Consider the following 20,409-nt stretch of genomic DNA (forward strand, 5'->3'; position numbering starts at 1 on the left):
AACAATGAGATGTGGAGTTTGCACAAGGAGCATTAATGGAGAGTGGAGAGACCCTGAGCCTTCACTCCATCCATTTCTCATGTGGAAATGAAGATCATTTTATCCCCCTCAAGGTTACTGTGAAAGTTGAACGTGGACACAGGCATCAACAGTAGCTCCAAGAGTGGGTGCTTTTGTTCCACAAACACATATTGAGCTCCTACTGTGTGTCAGGCACTCTTCTAGTTGCTGAGGACCAAACAGGGAATAAAATAGATCCCAAGGGAGCTCAGCCAGTGGATAACTCTTTTCATGGATCACCATGATTATTATGAGCTAATACTTATATTTCAGGAGATTCAACATGCAGACTGTTATAGCAAAAACAGTAGTAGAATTCAAATTAGAAAAATAATAAATTTGCACCTAATTTTTCCACTTAACTGTAACCTGGGGGGAACTATCCTTATTTTAATGAAAGCATGCTCATTCTCATTCATATAAAAATGCAAAGTAAAGCATCAACCAAATTACATTTTTCACCCACCAATAGACAATTACAACAGTTATAAAATGCTCCATGCTGGCAATGCTATGACAAAAGTAGACACTTTCTAAGAACTTTTTATTATTAGAAGTACTAAATACACACAAAAATATAGCTCCAACAACCAGTAACATTTTAACCATATTTATTTCATCTGTTCCTCACTTTCCTTTTGCTAGAGTGTTTTAAAGGAAATTCCAGAAATTATGTCATTTCATCCCTAAGTGATCAGTAAGCAGCTCAAAAAGTTTACACCTAACAAAATTAATAGTAGTCCTTAATATCACCTGCTATTCAGTCTATATTTAATTTTCCCTAAGTGTCTAAAAAGAAAGGTCTTTTTATACTTGCATCAGGATCCAAACAAGGTCCATCCGTCGTACTGGTTGTTTTGTGTCTCACTGTCTCTTCATCCACAAAAACCCCCTCCTACCTCCCCGCTTCCTGCCTGGGCAGAGTCCATGACAGTTGTCCTGTAGAAGGCCCCAAGTCCTAGATTAGGATTCTGGTAATTCTGGTGCTTAATTGGTTCCTGCATCTTTTTTTTTTTTTTTTTTTTTCTGAGACGGAGTCTTGCTCTGTCACCAGGCTGGAGTGCAGTGGCTTGATCTTGGCTCACTGCAACCTCCACCTCCTGGGTTCAAGCAATTCTCCTGCCTCAGCCTCCCAAGTAGCTGGGAATACAGGTGCATGACACCACGCCCGGCTAATTTTTTGTATTTTTAGTAGAGACAGGGTTTTACCATGTTGGCCAGGATGGTCTTGATCTCTTGACCTGGTGATCCACCTGCCTCGGCCTCCCAAAGTGCTGGGATTACTGCACCTTCTTTATTGCCTGGAGACTGGATTTGAGCTGCCTTCCGTTTCCGGGTAGTTTCTTTTCTTATGTGAGTGTGTGTGTGTGTGTGTGTGTGTGTGTGTGTGTGTGTGTTAATACTTCTTGGGTATTGCAGGTTCTTCCTGCTGCATAACCCAAGGAGGCACATGACACCAGCTGCTCCGCTTCTGGTGATATTGAGATGGAGCCACTCTAGGTAGCCGCCACCTGTGAAATTCAGCAGAAGTTATTTAAACTTCCCTGAGTCTTGGTTTCCTGGAGTGAAAAAGAGGCGCGGTAAGACCTCCTCCCCAAGCGGGTTTCTGTGGCTACAGACCCGAAAGCACTTCCAGGCGGCAAACTGCCACAGAAATGTTATGTATTAATAATATGATGATGCTTTTGGCAATTAAGGAAAATCTCCCTGCTGGGCTTGGTGGTTCACTCCTGTAATCTCAACACTTTGGGAGGCCAAGGCAGACAGATTGCTTGAGTCCAGGTGTTCAAGACAAGCCTGAGCCACGTGGCGAAATCCCGTCTCTACAAAAAATACACAAATTAGCCGGGCACGGTGGCGCACACCTGTGGTCCCAGCCTGGGGGATGGAATGCATTGTGGGGGGTAGGGGTGGAAAGGAACATGACTGAGGCAGGAGGATCGCTTGAACCCGGGAGCGGAGGTTGCAGTGAGCCGAGATTGCGCCACTGCACTCCAGCCTGGTTGACAAAGCGGGACCCTGTCTCAAAAAAGAAAAGAAAAAAAATACCTTCTTTCAAAATATATGTTCCTTCTTCAGACACCTTTAATTGAGAAACTGATAATGCTCTTTTTTATTGGAAAAAGCTTCCAGTACATTTTCAAAGATTGGAAACCACCAGCTTTTTAAACCAACAGCTAAAGCGGGGTTGTGATTCATTCCTCGTGATTCTCGGCCTTACCACTAAGAAAACGAAAGTGTAGTGATGCTCTCTGTAGAACGGAGCCTGGCTGGGGAAGTGTAAAATCCCTCAGTCTTCTAGATCTGAGAGTCCCTGAAGGGGAGGAAAAAAGGTATTAAACGTTTATGGGATGGTTTCCTTTTTCAAAAGATTCTTCTACCTCCCAGCCTCCAAGACAAGCATCCTGTGGCCCTCTTCTGTGAGGACCGGCTGGGAGCGAACCCTTTTAAAGGGATGTTGCTTATTGATTGTCAGGAACAGACGTGCTATTTAAATTTTAACAGTTCTCAGCAAGCTTGCAATTCCAGAGCTTGAGAATGAGCAAATCCTTCCCAAAACAATTTTTTTTTTGTACAAATCAGGGTGCCCAGAGATGGATCAGTTCATTTGTATTAGTTTTCACTTTAATCTCTCTTCCAGCCAGACCTTTTATTTTCTAGTGAAAGAGGAAAAAGAATAAAGAAAGAATTCCTATAGTTGCAGCAGGACTGAGCAGGCCCCGAGATGCAGAGTAATTAATAGGCCCTGTTGTCAAATCAAACCAGGCAGCAGACTTTGAACTCTGAGGCTGGGGTTCTGGACTTTCAGGAGCTGTTTACACTCGGAGTGAACAAACAGCCAGGATCAGGCAGGGCCAGGCTGGCGGGATGGGGCCGAGGGCAGGAAAGCGGCATCTCCAGGCTTGCTCTGCCTCTCCCGCAGTCTGATTAATCGCCTCAGTCACCTGGTTACAACAGTTGTCCTCTTGACTGTCTCTTTCTGAAACGATGTTTGTTCACTGTGCCTGACGGAGCGGGTGAATGGCTGACTGCTAGACACTGTGATGTCTGAAGGAAGAAAGGGGTGGACGAAGAGCTTTACTGAGTCCGGTATCAGTCAAGCTTCCTGAGGGAAAAGATGGCGTTCCTGAATGAGAGCAATCAAGGAGGAAGTTTTAGAAGGGGAATGTTTGCAGAGGTGCGGGTGGAGGGGAACCACTGTTACCGGGGGCTGGTAGCCTCAGAGCGGGTTTCACTCTAAGGTTCAAGAGCCCGAGGCAGTTGCAGAACCCCAGAAGGAGAGATTATGTAGGGTGGCTGCTTGGAAAAGAGGGGGACCCAGGTAGCCCCAGGCAGCCTCCCAGTGAGGAAGGAAGAGCCTTACATTTGCTCCCCTCATCTACAGGAAGCCTCGGGGCAGGAGTCCCCAGGACAGAGCTGTATAGGGAGGGCGGAGCTTGACAGCTAGATGCTTTCAATGTATGTGATTTCATACTCGAGGAGTCTTGGGGGTTATATATTACCACCCCATCTTTTCATTATTTCCTTTAATTTGTTTTTTGAGACAGAGTCTTGCTCTGTCGCCCAGGCTGGAGTCCAGTGGCGCGATCTCGACTCCCTACAACCTCCGCCTCCCGGGTTTCAGCAATTCTCTGTCTCAGCCGCCTGAGTAGCTGCGATTACAGGCACCTGCCACCACACCCGGCTAATTTTTTGTATTTTTAGTAGAGACGGGGTTTCACCGTCTTGGCCAGGCTGGTCTTGAACTCCTGACCTTGTGATCCACCTGCCTCAGCCTCCAAAAGTGCAGGGATTACAGGCATTGTTTTAATCTTTAATGGCAGCAAAACACACATAAAAAATCCATCATGTTCACCGTTTGTAAGTGCACGGCTCAGCAGCATTAAACACATTCACGCTATTCTGCCACCGTCACCACCATCCTTCTCTAGAGCTCTTTTCATGTTGCAAAACTTCTGCACCACTAAACAGTCACTCCCCGTTGCCCTTTCCCCTGCTCCTCCTACTTTCTGTCTCTGTGAATTTGTTCTAGATGTCTCATGCAAGTGGAATCATACAGTATTTGTCTTTTTGTGACTTATTTCACGTAGTATACTGTCCTCAAGGTTCATCCACGTTCCGCCATGTGTCCTAATTTCCTTCCTTTAAAAAGCTGAATAGTAGACATTGTATGGACAGATCGTATTTGTTTACCCATTCATCCATCGGTGGGCAGTTGGGTTTGTTAGGAATAACGCTCAAAATCCTAAGGAAATTGAACACTCGAGCAAAGGATTCTTAGCAAAGCAATTTTACTTCTGTGCAGAGGGGTGCCTCCGTGGCCAGTCGCCATGACAGCACACCTGAACAAAGGGGCACGAGAGCCTTTATTCCTGACGCAAGTCCTGCCCCTGTACCCTTTCCCCATTGGCCGGGGTCGGGTCGTACAATCTAAACTAATCCCAGTTGGCTGAACATTTGATTTTTTTTAGATAAGGTGGGCACGTAGAAGAAAGCGAAGAGGAAAGGGGAAGGGGTGTTCTGTAATGAACTAGAAAGTTAGTCCTCTTTCCAAATAAAGGAAGGAATGTGAGCTGCTACTGATAACGCCTGGTACTGTGGCGTGCCTGGGCATCTAACAAAGGCAAAAAGGAAAAAAAAGGGAAAAGGCAGCAGGGGGAAGGGTACTATAAATTAAAGAATAAAAGATTGATTGGGTTCTTTGAAGAGAAACCTCATCATATCCCTCAGGTTGCTTCTACCTTTTGGCTACTGTGAATGAAGCTGCTTTGAACACAGGCATGCACATATCTCTTCGAACCCCTCCTTTCTGTTCCTTTGAGTGTATACTGAGAAGCAGAATTGCTGGATTCTATGGTAATTCTGTCTTAATTTTTTGAAGAGCCACCATACTGTTGTCTGTAGCAGCTACACCATTTCATATTCAGAACAACCGCGAAATGGGGCGGAATTTCTTCACATCCTTCCCAACACCTGTTATTTTCTGTTTGTGTGTATGTGTTTTCTTTTAATAATAGCCACCCTAGTGGGTATTAGATGCAATATCATTGTGGTTCTGATTTGTCCACTGTTTTCACGGAAGTTCAAACAAAACGGAACACCCTTAAGTGGGAGAGCTCGTAGTCAGCTGTGTTCTCCATGCTTCTTTCTTCTACATACCAGTTCTCTTCAGAATGAGAACGGTATTTCCATGGAAGCTGGACTTGGCACGAAGGGGCCCTGCCTTCTACCAGCCGAGTCTGGTTGCCCTGATACTGGGAATGGCCTTTCGTCTTCCACATTGACAAATGGCTGTTTTCTGTAAGGGAGACTGCTTAGCAAACCAGATCACCATGAGCTGCATGATACTAGTGGAAGGGTTTTAGGCTCCCAGAGTGAAAAGGGAAGTTGCTGTGAGTTCTTCTGTAGGTAACTGGGAATGCGCACATTTTGTTTTTAAAGAAGACACACAGAGAGGGGGATCCTCATCAGCTGCCCATTATCCATGTCACTGGAAATCAAAAGCCCAGAACGCTGAAATGCCCAGCTGGTGGCGAAGACTGCGTTCCCAGAAAGCCATTTTTGGAAGCAGCTTGATTTGAAATAATTAAGAAGATTCCATCTTCATCGCCAACTGGCTTCATGCTTCAGAGCAGCTTAACTTTGTGTTAAGGAATCCAGTGAGCAGATTCTGAATTAGTGATAGACACCTCCGTGTGAGGCAACAGAAGTTTCCTTTGAGAGTCTCATTTTCATTTTGGAGCAATTTATGGCCACTGCTTGGTGATGGGTAAGGAGCTGGAGTGCATTTCCAATGAGCTCGCAGGCGCAGACTTACAAATCCCCGTGGTTGGGGCTGCAGGTTTTTGGAGAAGCGGCTGGGGTTTTATGTGTGGATGCTGACACGCAGCTGGTACTGTCTGCAGGCTCTGCCTAGCCCAGCACTATGGTGGAAAGCATGTGCCACCTCTTTCTGACCATCTCTAATGTGGGTGAAAGGGACCTCAGCGCCACTTCAGGTCAGCGAGACAGCTTGATTTCCAGAAGAATTTCCCCCACCCAGGTTTTACTTCGCTAGTAACTTGAAAATTCAGTTCAGGCATCATCACAATTCAGAATGGGAACCGACAGCGGATGCTGGAAGTCACTGCCAAGACTTTGTTCATTCCAGGGCATCACTCTACAAAATGACTGGGCTGAAAAGCCTGTTAAAACTCTGCAAAAAATCCACGCAAGGGTGTAGGATCTCCAGCAGAACCTTCGGAAGCCTTGCCGGCGAGAGCGCATTTGGCTGGCCGAGTCCCTCTTGCACACCTGCTGGAAAGCTGGGCGGGAAGATATTCTAAGCTCGCTGTGAATTTCATTACGCCTCTCTGCAGCCAAAGCCACTCAAGGGTGTGGTGGTGTAATGGGCCTGCCACGCAGATGGGCTGCGAAATACACAGCCCATCTGTCTTTATCATGCTCATTTCCTCTTTTATTAAAATGTTAATGAATATAGTTTTTATTTATCATTCAGTGACATGTGCAGCATCCTTTTCTGGGAGACAAATCTGCAATCTGCCTAACCATGTGAGCCGACAGAGAACTTTCTCCCCTTACATACTGAACACAGGAATTAGGGACATTTTGGTTCCTTTTAAACCGCCGTATGCAGGTTGCACAAAAAAATCCCTTTGCTCGTTGATGGCGGCATGGGGGGAAGTTGCCTTTCTGGCTTGCAAGTTACTAGCCACATGGCCAGAGCCTCAGTTTCCACACCTGCTAAATGGGATAAGCTTTCCTTCTCCTAGAGCTGTCCTGCTAAGCAAATGAGATGTTCCCTGAGAAAGCCTTTGCATTCACCTCTTATTATTCAGACATGATAAGTCTGTGGGCTTGAATTCGTTTTCTTCATTCTTTCAGACTCTCCGTGGAAGGTGCATCTGTCAAACGTTGGCCCTGAGATGACAGGCATCACCGTGAGTGGCCTGACTCCGGCTCGTACCTATCAATTCCGGGTGTGCGCGGTGAATGAAGTGGGCAGGGGCCAGTACAGCGCCGAGACAAGCAGGTGCGTGAATCCCGCCCCAGGTGGGGGTGTGGAACAGATGGGGGCCTGAACGCCAAAGAGAAGCATCACATTATGTGGTGGAATTGATCACAGCAACCCGCTGGCTTCCCTCAGGGAGACTGGACAAACCGTGAGCAGAAAAGCCTGTCGCAAAGAGGGAAAGACAGGCCCACGCAGACTTAGCTGGGCCTTCCTTCATTGCTGTGAGGCAGGTTCCTTGGATTTTTCCTGTGGCGATCTGGCTGTGCCTACATAAATCGCTCCTGACAGCACAGCCCTCTGTGTACAGGAAATTAAGAGCTCACACGTTTTCCATGTCCTTTGTCCACCCCACTGCCGGGTGGACCCTGATGCCACAGTCTTAGCAAGTCAACGCCTAGCGTGCCGTTAAGGGAAGCTGTCTCTGCAGAGGCGTCGCATTCCTGAGCGGTCTTCATGTTCTCCCATCCCTGCGAGGGCCGCCTCTGAAAAATCTCGTTCGGAGGTGACATGGGAAAATGGCTTCATCACATTTCAGCACACCTTCCCCAACCAACCTGAGCTTTCAGTGGGCTTGACTTGTAGAACAGCTGAGCTCTAAATGCCTTTCTTTTTTTTTCTTCAAAATATGGGAGTTTGATATGAGAAATATTGAAAGAGCCGGAGAAAACAGTTTGGGAGGAGTCTGAGACGGCAGGCCGACGAGCGGACGCGTTCAGGCTTGCAGTCTTTCTAAAGGGCTGAGGTGCTGGGGTTATTCACACAGAACAAAGTCACCTCCACGCCTTCCTCGTTGCTTGGTTAACTGATTTTCTATTATGTTGATTTGTGGTAACTGTTTCTCATGTCCTTTCAGTTTCATTGGCTGTGTGTTTTGCTTTTCCTGAAACCCGATTTTTGTGAATAGTCAGGCTCAAGATTCAGCAAGATAGATGAAATGCAAATGGGCCCCCACTGTTTCTGGTACTCATCTCTCTTGTTCCTACCCGTCTTTTATTTATAGGTTGATGCTACCTGAAGAACCACCCAGTGCTCCCCCGAAAAATATAGTGGCCAGTGGGCGGACTAATCAGTCCATTATGGTCCAGTGGCAGCCACCCCCAGAAACAGAGCACAACGGAGTGTTGCGTGGATACATCCTCAGGCAAGTGCCCTGTGATTGGCCATCTTTAGGCCGCCATTAGAGTTGAGCATCGATTTCACAGAGGGTTGCAAACTCTAATGTCTGTAAGAGCCAAACAGGAACCAAAGGAGTCAGGCCAGGTGTGAGATGTTAGGGAGTGGTGGAGACTGTGGCAAACTGGAGTGCACAGGCCAACGTGGGCAGCCTTGCAGAGACATTCTGTGCATATCCGACCATAAATGACACACACAAAACTGGTGTCAGGGTAGCATTTTGGCAGGAGAATGGAGGGGGTATTAGGGGTTGGAAGCAAGGTATATTATTCAATGTGAAGCTTTTTTTTTTTTTTTTTTTTTTTTTGTTGGAGTTTTGCTCTTGTCGCCCAGGCTGGAGTAAGTGGCAGAATCTTGGCTCACTGCAACTTCCGCTGCCTGGGTTCAAGCAATTCTCCTGCCTCAGGCTCCCGAGTAGCTGGGATTACAGGCATGTGCCACCACACCTGGCTAATTTTTGTATTTTTGGTAGAGACAGGGTTTCACCATGGTGACCAAGCTGGTCTCAGACTCCTGACCTCAGGTGATCTGTCCTCCTCAGCCTCCCAATCCTCAGCTGGGATTACAGGCATGAGCCACTGCACCTGGCCTCATTGTAGGTCTTTTGATTCCATTTAAGTTTTCAACTAAGGGCTTGTGTTGTTCAATACAGCAATTTTAAATTAAGAATAATTAATTTCATGTAATTATTAGCCAGTTGTCACCATGCTGGTATGTTGCTTGCTATTTCCAGAAATCCAAAGATCTAGCTTTGTACCTGAAACCTCACAACTTTTAGATGTTGGAAATGAAATCAATATATTTGGAAACAAAGGGAAGGGCTAACACACACTTCTGCAGGCCAGATGTGGCTGAAGGGTAGCCAGTGTGCTATCTTTGCTTTATAAAGGAGAGTTAGGCTTCTAGAATTATTGGGAACACTGTATCTGAACTTGTCTGTGTTTGAGAGAAGAAACCTCCTTTGCCAAAACTGCTAATTTTAAAATTGCACTGAACGCGATCATTGCAGTAGCCTGTTGACACAAGTAAAAGCAAAAGTAAAGCAGAATTGCATAATAATTATTAAATCTCTTCTAATAGATTGCACCACTGTGGACATATTTGTTCATTTTACCAGTGATATTGGGACAAGAACAGTGGGTATCTGCTTATTCCCTTCCTGGGCTCGTTCCAAGTGTGTGATCATTAAATAGCGGCTAACAAAGGTCTTCAGCAGACAGATGTAATTTCTTAGATAAATGTGAGAAATTGGGAAATGCTGCATCTTCAGCTTCATTATCCTTGTGTATGAAGGGCAACGCCTTCCCTGTGTATATGTGTATAGCCATCCATTCATCATTTAATATGTGTTTTTCTATGTGCCTGGACTATTTGCCTGTCAAAACCAATTTGCCGCTGTTTTCAAGTTTTTCCTCCAGCGTCGGGATTCTCTTCTAAATGTAAGCCAGACGGTGACCCACCTGAAGTGGTTTAAATGGGCCATCCCCAGGGGTACACAAGGAGCTCCAATCAATAGCAAGGCCCCTTTTGTCTCAAGGCTCCAACTGTCCTTCCTCATTTCAAAGAAGGGGGAAGAGGAGCTTGCAGTTCTGTCCCCTCGGGGTGGGGGCCGCAGGCTCTGGTTCCTGTTGATCCCCTGGGACATTGCCTGACCACCTCCACTCCAGAAAACAGCCCCGTGTCCCCGCCGCCTGCGGCCAAGGGCTCCTGTGGCACTGCTGCTCTTGCCCCTGCCTTAGCCATTACCTCTCATTCTGCACCCATCCACTAATGAGAATAATTGGCTGCCCTCTGTACCCAGCAGCACAGGCCTGTCATCCCTCTGCCTCTGCCTTTCTTCAGCACGTGCAGGAAGAGTTTCCTTAGGCTGAAGCCGCAAGTAAGGACTTTAAAAGTCATCCCACAGAACCAGGCCCGGGGCACAGAGTTTAATAATGAAATCTCTCTGATGTTACGAGGCCACTTCGGGGACTGCACATTTCTCTATTTTGTGGGATTACTACTGTTAAAAGGATTTTCTGTGATGGGGTCAGTAGAGTTGGGTGCTGGAGATGAGGGCATCGTCTGTATTTGCAGGAGCTTAAATCCAGAAAGCTCCAAGATGAGGGTGCAGTACCCTAGGCCTGTGAATATCAAAGTTTTCAGAAATAAAAGAGCCATGCCAAAGTGAATTTGCTTAGAAACATTTCCACATAATCCTCCGGTCTGCACATCAGCTCTCTGTTTGCGAGTGTGTATCCTCCAGGGCACAGTCTCTGTGTCAGATCCGAGGCACAATGCAAGGAAAGCAAAGAGAAATAAATCACTTCCGTGGCTCCAGCCATAAGAAGTAGTTAGGATGCGTGTGCGGTAATAAAATATTTATAATAATAGGCAGGGTGTTTCTTCGAGGGGAGCATAGGGGTTATGTCCTTTAAAAACGTTCTCCTGTTTATTTCTGTACAAAAAAATCATCTTGTTCTGGCTGAGATGGTCTCCTGGGCAACATATCCTACCAGCAAGAGGAGGCTGCCCTGCACTTCCGTTATTGATTGTGACCTTCTTAGACATCCTGTGACTATCACAAAAGCACCCGGAGCCACTGGTCAGAATGGGCCAACGTGACTGTTCCGGAGGGGCGCGCAGGCTCTTTGGAAGATGTAGCCACTGGTCAGAATGGGCCAACGTGACTGTCCCGGAGGGGAGCGCAGGCTCTTTGGAAGATGTAGCCACTGGTCAGAATGGGCCAACGTGACTGTCCCGGAGGGGAGCGCAGGCTCTTTGGAAGATGTAGCCACTGGTCAGAATGGGCCAACGTGACTGTCCCGGAGGGGAGCGTAGGCTCTTTGGAAGATGTAGCCACTGGTCAGAATGGGCCAACGTGACTGTCCCGGAGGGGAGCGCAGGCTCTTTGGAAGATGTAGCCCCTGGTCAGAATGGGCCAACGTGACTGTTCCGGAGGGGAGCGCAGGCTCTTTGGAAGATGTAGCCACTGGTCAGAATGGGCCAACGTGACTGTTCCGGAGGGGAGCGCAGGCTCTTTGGAAGATGTAGCCCCTGGTCAGAATGGGCCAACCTGACTGTTCCGGAGGGGAGCGCAGGCTCTTTGCAAGATGTAAATTCTGCAGTTTGTTTTTCACAGTGCTGTTAAGAGTGGCCCCAGAGAAGATGGGTGGCTCATGCAGGTGTAGTTCCTTGTAACTCAGTTATGTCTACCATACTTCTCAGTAGAAGAGCAGTGTTTAAAAATCTATATATATTTAGGCAGTGCTTTACACCTTCACATCTCTTTTACATTTAGTGTCTCCTTTGACTCTTGCAACAAGAATGGAAATGCTACTGTCATTCCCACCTTAAAGAGGTGGAAACCAAGGCTCAGAGAAGTTTGGAATTTTCCCAACACCACCCAGCTTCTGAGTGGCCGTTGAGCAAAGTCTTCCGATGCTGGTTCCTCAGCTCTTCCCTGGAATGTGCATTGTGTAGCGTTGGGTCCACACGAGGAATCCTTCTTAAAGGGCATCCTCATTCCGTCATAGTGATTGCAGATGGTGCTTGGTGCCAGCATGCCCAGGCTACTCAGGTGCATGGTGTGGGCACAGAGCCAGTTTCTACCTTTTCCCAAATGGCTGTCTCAGTCCCATTTATTTTAAGCGTTCATCTTTTGTAGATGCTGAATGTAAGTGGAAATACCTGTCACACAGGTGAATCCATGCCAAGCCTTTCTCCCAGTGGCCCACTACCTTGAGGACCATCATGCTACGTCGGTGATCCGAACACCGCCTGGGAATTGCACGTGTACTTGGTTGGTGCAGATCGTTCAGTAAAGGAGTCAGAGATGGACACACTAGGAAGCCAAAACGTGGTTTGATAACTTGACTTTCATTTTTGCCCATCACGGAATAACGCTGTCCCTTCCCTGAGTCTCCCACCAGGCAAGCCCAGAGGCCACTTGTTCCTTTCAGGCAAGAGACAGAAGGAGACCTGGTACCTTCTTGCTACTCAAGGGCCGTCTGCTTATCATCATTTGTTTTCTATCAAACAGGCCCCACCAAGCGTACATGGTCGGCGGCAAGAGGGAACGAGAGAATGCTCTCGGAAACTCCTGATTTTTGTGAAGAACCTTGTGTGACCATTTCTCGATTTCCTCACTTCATTTTCAACCCCTCCTTTTCTTGGGAAAGTTGTTTTACATTTTAGGGCCTGAATTTCTGGGTTTCTTCTCTGCTTCGATGTCAGCAGCCTTACTGATGTTCCGGTCCACGCGTGTCTGTCTCAGCTCCTTCCCCTTCGTGCTCAGGTGCCCTGCCCGCGTGGGACCACACAGGTAATGGACATGGAATCTGCAGAGCCACAGAGCTTAGAGATCAGCGTCCTGGAGGAGCCTGAAGATTTCCACACGCCGTGAAAAGCCAGCGGATTTGCTGCCACTCAAGTGTGGGACTGTGAGGCAGGAGCCACTTCTGGGATAGAAATTAGAGGCTTTTGGAAGCTGCAGGATGACAGGGCAGTCACTCCTACTGGGCATGCCCCTGGCTTTACCCAGAGGGGCTGATCCAGGAAAGCTCAATAAATTACCTGAGTCAGTTCAGTGCATTAACTTCTATAGACTGAATCATGGAGAAACATATGCTAATCAAAATAATACAATGCAAATCTTCTCATAGTACACACAGCAATTTCCTAATTTATACACCCTAAGTCCTGAGTTGTGTGCATTATCTTTTTCATAAACACTACTTTAAATTTCCACCTTTAGTATGCTGAGAACATAGTACCCAAGCACTCACAGAGGTCTTCTACAAAGCAATTCGTCATAGTTAGTACTGGACTAGTATTTTAGAAATTTCAACACCTTTTCAAAGCCGCTGATTCTTGTTCTGGGATACACTTGGACAAACCTGCAATTCCTAAATGGAGCTCTGTCCCTGGACACCACAAGGCCGTGTGCTGCTTGCTTCTGGAAGTCTCCCCACGTTTCAGACTCACAAGAGGAAAGTGTTTCTCAAACTGATTTACAGCAACTCCCCGATGGAAATCATGTCTGGAATTTTTGGTTCTAAGTCACTGTAGTCCCTAGACGAGTTACATGTAAAAAGCTGTGATTTTTTCTTAACCATTATGTAGTTGAAATGTCAGTACCATTTTGCCTTGAGCTTATAATCACTGTGAGATTAGAACACACTTTTCAAAATCATCGAATTGGGAAATAGTATTGTTTAGGGCTGACCTCTCAGCTCTGCTCTTGATTATTTACTTCCATTTCCCCCTAACCCTGCAGAATAACTGCGGGTAAACACCGTTCCTGGGTCCAGTTATTTCCTTATCGTGATGGCCTTCCTTCATGGCGCAGGTACCGCCTGGCTGGCCTTCCCGGAGAGTACCAGCAGCGGAACATCACCAGCCCGGAGGTGAACTACTGCCTGGTGACAGACCTGATCATCTGGACACAGTATGAGATACAGGTGGCGGCGTACAACGGGGCCGGCCTGGGCGTCTTCAGCAGGGCAGTGACCGAGTACACCTTGCAAGGAGGTAAGCTTGTCTCCAAAACCACGAGGTGGTGGGATCTTTGCCAGGGAATGGGATTTGCAAGGTTTGACTGGAGTATGTTAGAAAGAAAAACAGAATTCGGTCCCCTAGGGAGCGTTCACAAGAAAATTCATCACGTATTTAATGGGATCTCTCCAGCTATTCCTCAATGAAAGCAGAACCGTAGACAGGAGACAAATAATATTCTGACTGCTTTTTCAGTGACTAAGGAAGGTTCTGTACACGCCTTTTGACGGGTGCATCTAGTCTTGAAAAGTCTGTGGAACTGGATTTTTCTAACTGGAATGATTGTACGTTTTCACAGGAAAGCTGGCTGTGGAGTTCTGTGTGCTACTGTGAGTGTTTTTCAAAGAGCATGATGATTATTCACAGTTTTATTTTTAACGACCTAACGTGATTATTGGTAATCGAATTTGCAACGTGGTACTTTTTTTGGTTGCGCTTTTCAGTTATACAAGCAAACAATCTACTAGGTCAATAAAAACCGCCCCCGACCCCTGGAAAAATTGACCAGACCTAAACGTCATGAAGCCAGTGGTTCTTAAATATCCGTGGTGAGATCTGGGCGCGGCGTGGCAGGCTTTCCACAGCATCTGGTTCCTCCGCTGTTTTCTGAAAGATTCAGATCTCAGCCCCAGGAGGAGCGAGCATTGGGAGATCTCCTCCACATCTGCATTTCACTGTTACTGCTCTTAGCAGGAATAAACAGACCCTGTCCCAACACAGCCTCATTTGTCCTACAGCAGCCCAAATCCTTGCCCAGGGAAGTGATTTTTCTGCCGAGTCTAAAATCCTTTTTCACTCTGCGATTTATGCCCTCGCCCGATTCACAGGTGTGGTTTTATTTGCTTAGGCATTTTTATTGCTACCAGACCTTGACCTTTTTCAAATGATAAGGTTTCTGACTGCCTGCTTCTCTCCCCAAATCATGCCTGAGACCTAATGTTCCTTGATATTACATGCTGTTATTATCATCCCGTATTGATTGGCTGTCTGTTGTCATCTGTAAGTCCATAAATCCTCCTTTATAAATTAAGTGCAGTCAGTTCTGCCTGCACAGCGACTAGAAGAAATATTTAAAATGCAGGACAGCCAGGAAGGACCTGTCCATCTGCAAGTAATTCTTTTTTTTTTTTTTTTTTTGAGATGGAGTCTCGCTCTGTCGCCCAGGCTGGAGTGCAGTGGCGCGATCTCGGCTCACTGCAAGCTCCGCCTCCCGGGTTCACGCCATTCTCCTGTCTCAGCCTCCCGAGTAGCTGGGACTACAGGCGCCCGCTACCACGCCCGGCTAATTTTTTGTATTTTTAGTAGAGACGGGGTTTCACCGTGTTAGCCAGGATGGTCTCGATCTCCTGACCTCGTGATCCGCCCGCCTCGGCCTCCCAAAGTGCTGGGATTACAGGCGTGAGCCACCGCGCCCGGCCTGCAAGTAATTCTTGATTACTCATTTGAAAAGGAAAATGGCTGAAAACCTGGACAGTTAACGTTTGCTTTAATTAGTCTATTTAATAAAATAATAATAAACTTAGAAACACTTAAAAAGTCTCATATTGCTATTAGTAATCCCTTATTACTATTAACTGTGACTGTTTCATTTTATTTCCGGTGCATTTGAGTTCTGCATGGGGCAGAGGGAAGTGGATCTCCACCTAATTGAGAAGGGCTTTGAGGCTTTGGACTCTGGCTTTTATTCAGTTGGTATTGGGGAACCATGAAAGACTTAAGATCTGTGAGTGACGTGAGCAAAATGCTGCATTAGGGGTGGAATCTGTGCGTGGGTGTGCAGGGAAGGTGGGAGGCGGGGAGCAGAGAATGGCAGCAGGGACTCCAGAGACAAAAAAAAATGAATTGATGAGTGTCCTCTAGCTCCAAAGGCTGGCAATGAGAAGAGATAGGGATGTAAGTTTAGGTGGGACCCCATTGTTTTCAAAACAGCTCTCATGGATTCCAGGGTTGTGCCTTCCAGCAACTCTGTAAACGAATGCAGTTTTGGCCCCACAAGCACCTCCCAGTGCCTCCTGTACAACAGAGCTGGGTATAAAAACAGGAACAGGCTCAGTGCCTCCTGTACAATGGGACTGGGTATAAAAACAGGAACAGAGCCCAGACCCTTCCTCAAAGTGCAGACAGTTTATAGGATAGAGCAGGGCAAGTTTCATTTTCAGACACCTGTTCATAGGAAGCTGAACATTAGCTAACTGGAATTTAGTTGGTCAGAAATCACACAGGCCACAAAGGCAGAACCAGCACTGACACCCAGGCTTCCAAGACAAGACTGCTGTTCTCTGAGTGACATCAGCTGCCTCTGACGTCAGTAGGACTTGAGATTTCGGAGGAGATTTGGCGAGGGACTGTGCTTAGGCTAGTGGGCTGGGGTGCAGGGTTCCCCCTAAGATAGTGGCACAGTGGGTGGGGTCCCGCCTCCATGTCCAAGTAGTCTTCTGGATGGGGAAATTACTAAATTCTGCGTTGCTCTGGGAATGAACTTTTTCCCATATGTGATGAGAACCTGACTCCGATTGGTCCAAATCTGGTTCATCATCTATACTTAAAAAAAAAAAAATGCTCTCCATGAGTGAACGTTTGTGGATAATGCTGCACGTGCAGTTTCCCATCTGCAGCTCGGCTTCTGTAGCAGCACCATCCTTCCCTCACTTGGGTGTTTGACATTGGGGTTTGGTATACAGAGCCCCTCATGGGTCTCGGAGGGCCCAGCAGACACAGTCGTAATTCCTGTCTTCGTGTCTTCTTCATGTCTTCCGCCTCGGCACTCCCGGGAGCACCCTCATACAGATGTGGATGGCCCTCCCTTGTTCCCTTTTAAGCCTGGTGTGGAAACACAGGTGGCCCCGTTCTCCCTTTGAGGGACTCAGCCCTCCCTCTCTGGATGTCTCGGACTCCCGTGTGCTCAGTGGGATGGTAAATGCCTCTGGGGAATCTCCCTGGAGCTTGCTGGGATTGGGCAGGTCATGTCATGCTTTTCTTCCAGACCCTGACTCCAACCCTAAACCTATTCCTGGGCCACGAGGACGAACATCTCAGGCTTGTGACAGTCTCGGAGACGCCAGGCACCACCCACCTGACCCTTCTTTGTTCGAGGGACATGCTTGAGTCCCAGGATAAATTGGGGGGTGATAACAGTTACTGACCAGAGAGTTAGGACACTATCCCTTGGACGTGGCTGGGGTCAGGCACGTGGCAGGCAGCAGGAAGGGTGGTCCATGGCCTGGGGGACATGGCTGGCTTGGCTGGCTGCAGAGCCTTGATGCCTCAGTGTAGTCAAATGCACTTATCCCTCTGTGCTATTCAAGGACCTCCCAGCCAGCCACGCTGCCGCTGAACAGAATGAAGCAAGCATATGAATTCTGTCCTGAATCCACGTTCCCCTCTGTGACAGTACATTGCTAGGAGATGACATCAGACCACCAGTCTAGAAAGAGCTGGGGAGGTGAAGGGAAGACGGGGGCAATGCTTGCCTGGCTCTGGAGGGGAAGACGCAATGAATGGGACAGAAAGGGATCTGCCTAGAAGGTGGCACATGAGGAAGCAGAGTGACAAGAGGGACTGTGAATGCATCAGGGGGACAGTGGTGGGGGCGCAGTGAGCGTGACGTTTCACACACACGTGTATATTCACACATCTTTCTGGATATGTGACCCCCAGAAAGAGCCCTTCCCGGGAGTCCATCCAGGCCTCACTCCATATTTACTACTAATGTGCCTTCAAGAAGCACCTGTGCCCGTTCTGAGCCTGCAGTTTTCATTTGTGAAACTGTGGCATTTACACCTGTCCTGACTCAAAGGGCACTGTGAAGAGGAGATGAGATACTACGTGTGAAAAGGCTTTGAAAACAAGGAGACCTCACACACATGCCAGCAGTGTGGCTTTGTCTGTATTCGTTTTTCCACTGTGATGAAGAGTGTCTACTAGGGTATTTGAATGCTTCCATAGGGGCCATTACACTGGAAGAGATCTGGGGGTCATCTCCCTACTGACAGTAACATCAAACAGAGACACTCAAGAATTGATGTGAGCACCTGCGGTGTGTGCAGAGTTGTGGGACGGGCCCTGACCCTGAGGGTAGGGAAGATATCTGGTGTGTCATCATCCTTGGGGACCTGCAGTCTGGCCCTGGAGGTGAGACTGACATTCATGAAATAAGAGCAGGAAATAGAAAAGAAATCAGCCTCACTCATGCACGGTCACCCCTCATCTATCCACAGATCGGGGTACTGGGTGTGCTTTGAAGAGTCCTCAGTCAGCACCCAGAGGAACGGGCTATGGACACGAGGGTTGTGATCCACGTGGCGGGGACACCTCAGAGTTTGCAGCTATCTGTGTTGTTTAGGAATAGTGTCTGGCTGCTAGAAACAGACCCACAGTGACAGGAGCTTAAACAAGATAGAGCTGTGTTTTTACTTTTCTCACTTCAGGGGTTTGGGCAGTGGGTGGGGCAGTCATAGCGGCAGCTCCGAGGTCATCAGAGATTCACGGTTCTTTGTCTTTTTGGCTGCCACCTTAGCACGTGCCTCAGGTCACAAGCCTGCTGCTGCAGTGCCAGCCATCGCATCCCCACTCTAGAAGGCAACAAGGAGGAAGGCTCAGGGTTGTGCCTCGGGAACGAGTATGCCCACTTTTAAGGAACTTTCTTAGAAGTTCCATTTGCTGCTGACTCTGCTTACAATTCCTGGAATTCTCTCCGTGTGGCAGAGGCTGGCAACGTGGCCTTCCAGCTGGACACATATCTGTCCCTTGTTAAGGAAGTAAGGGGAAGCTCACAGCTTCTGCCTCACTTTCTAAGTGAGATGAAATCTCCTGACAATGGGCTCCTGGCTTGCCTCACACAGAGTGAAAACTGCAAAAGCACAGGTCCTCCAGGCCACGACTTCCCACCCATACCCTGAGGGCTCCTCAGCCTCAGGCCCCCAGCTCCGTGGGGCTGTTTGGGCATTAAGTGCTAAATGCTTATTTGCTGCTGGGAGCCCCACTTAGGGGCTTGAAGTACCCCCCAGCTATTAGCACTGATTGTCAAGGCAGCCTAGGGGCCTGAGTAGGTCCTTGAAGCTGAAAAGGGAGTAATTAAAACGCCTGTAAACTGAAAGGGAAAGCATAACTCATAAAATTAATTATTTGTCGGCATAATTTGGGAAATTATTGGAATGTCTACAAACAGAATTCGACAGCATGTCAGAGATCATGCAGAAGGCAGGAAATGCCCAGCCAGGAGAAGAAGGAAGCCCTAGGCCAGCCAGCCTCATTTCTCCTCCTCCCTTCAGTGAGTGGCAGCTTGAGGTATCCGGGGAAATGAGATATAATTCATCTTGACTTTAATAAGGCCCTTGGATTGAGCTCCTCCTGAGAAAGTATCCGAATGCCCGGGAAAGATGGTGCAGCGTGCGCTACCATTAGGCAGGTGTGGAACTTGCTAGGCTGCCGTCTCAAAGAGAACTCAGCAGTGACACAGCATATGCCTGGGCTGAGGGAGGGAAGGGCATGCAGGCTGCCCTGGTTGGCACCAGCAGCAGGCAGGGAGCAATGGAGAAGCTGTCTGCTGCAGGGGGAGGTAGCAGCTCATTCTTCTAGAGCATAGATTTTTGGTCTCAAATGTGTTTCCTTCCAGGCAACTCCTTAAGGAAGATCAGCAGCATGTAGAGAGCACAGTGCGATGTTGACCCCACCACTCACTGGCCACACGCCTCGTTTTTCTTTTCTTTCTTTCTTTTTTTTTTTTTTGAGACAGAGTCTTGCTCTGTCTCCCAGGCTGGAGTGCAGTGGCGCGATCTCGGCTCACTGCAAGCTCCACCTTCTGGGTTCACGCCATTCTCCTGCCTCAGCCTCCCAAGTAGCTGGGACCACAGGCGCCCACCAACACGCCCCGCTAATTTTTTTTTTTTTTTGTATTTTATTAGAGACGGGGTTTCGCCATGTTACCCAGGATGGTCTCGATCTCCTGACCTCGTGATCCGCCTTCCTCGGCCTCCCAAAGTGCTGGGATTACAGGCGTGAGCCACCACGCCCGGCCCTTGTTTTTCTTTTCAATCCCGTTTATGGCTGAGATATATTTACAATGCATGGTTTGTTCACTCCAGTTCTTCGCAAGCTCTCGGCATGGGCTAGCACCTTGGACACATGGGGATTACTTAATATAAACTTTCTAACTTCCCTGACTTTTCTTATCCCCCTTCATCCACCATCCCCCATTATCTTGTCGGCCAATCCCATTTAATAGATTTTATTAACGGTGACTCCATGACCTTTTCAGCTCAAGGCATTTTAAAATGGGACATATTAACTTACAAATTGAGCAGCAAAGCTCTAATACAGTTTCAGCCAAGTGAACTTTCTGAGGGGTGACAGGAAAGGTTGGTGCTCTCACAGAAGCTGTGGCCTGAAACTCCAACAGACTCAGTTCCGCATGTCAAATTTCCATGATGATTACCCACGATGAAATGGAAAATAACTGAAATTTACTTGAGAATTTTAAATTTAAATAACCGAAATGAACTCAGAAATCAATACGCTTTTGGTGTCGAGTGGAAAAAATTCCGCAGAGTGTAAGTTGTGTATAACCGAGTGCCCAGTATAATTAGAAACATTTTTCTTACTGCCAATGTTTACTTCAGCAACTTTCT

General features: G+C 47.6%; 1 protein-coding gene across 4 annotated transcripts in view; it reads left to right on the plus strand.

The window, feature by feature from the left end:
• Positions 1 to 20,409, plus strand: part of SDK1 (sidekick cell adhesion molecule 1) — a 961,868-nt gene that overhangs the window by 698,905 nt on the left and 242,554 nt on the right. For all 4 annotated transcript variants that reach the window (XM_054687368.2, XM_518946.7, XM_054687367.2 and 1 more), the window contains exons 15-17: positions 6,946 to 7,093; positions 8,076 to 8,216; positions 13,578 to 13,759. In XM_054687368.2, coding sequence (XP_054543343.2) covers positions 6,946 to 7,093; positions 8,076 to 8,216; positions 13,578 to 13,759 — 471 coding nt within the window. The remainder of the gene's footprint in view (positions 1 to 6,945; positions 7,094 to 8,075; positions 8,217 to 13,577; positions 13,760 to 20,409) is intronic.

Source organism: Pan troglodytes, chromosome 6 (assembly GCF_028858775.2).
Source record: "Pan troglodytes isolate AG18354 chromosome 6, NHGRI_mPanTro3-v2.0_pri, whole genome shotgun sequence".
Lineage (NCBI taxonomy): Eukaryota > Metazoa > Chordata > Mammalia > Primates > Hominidae > Pan > Pan troglodytes.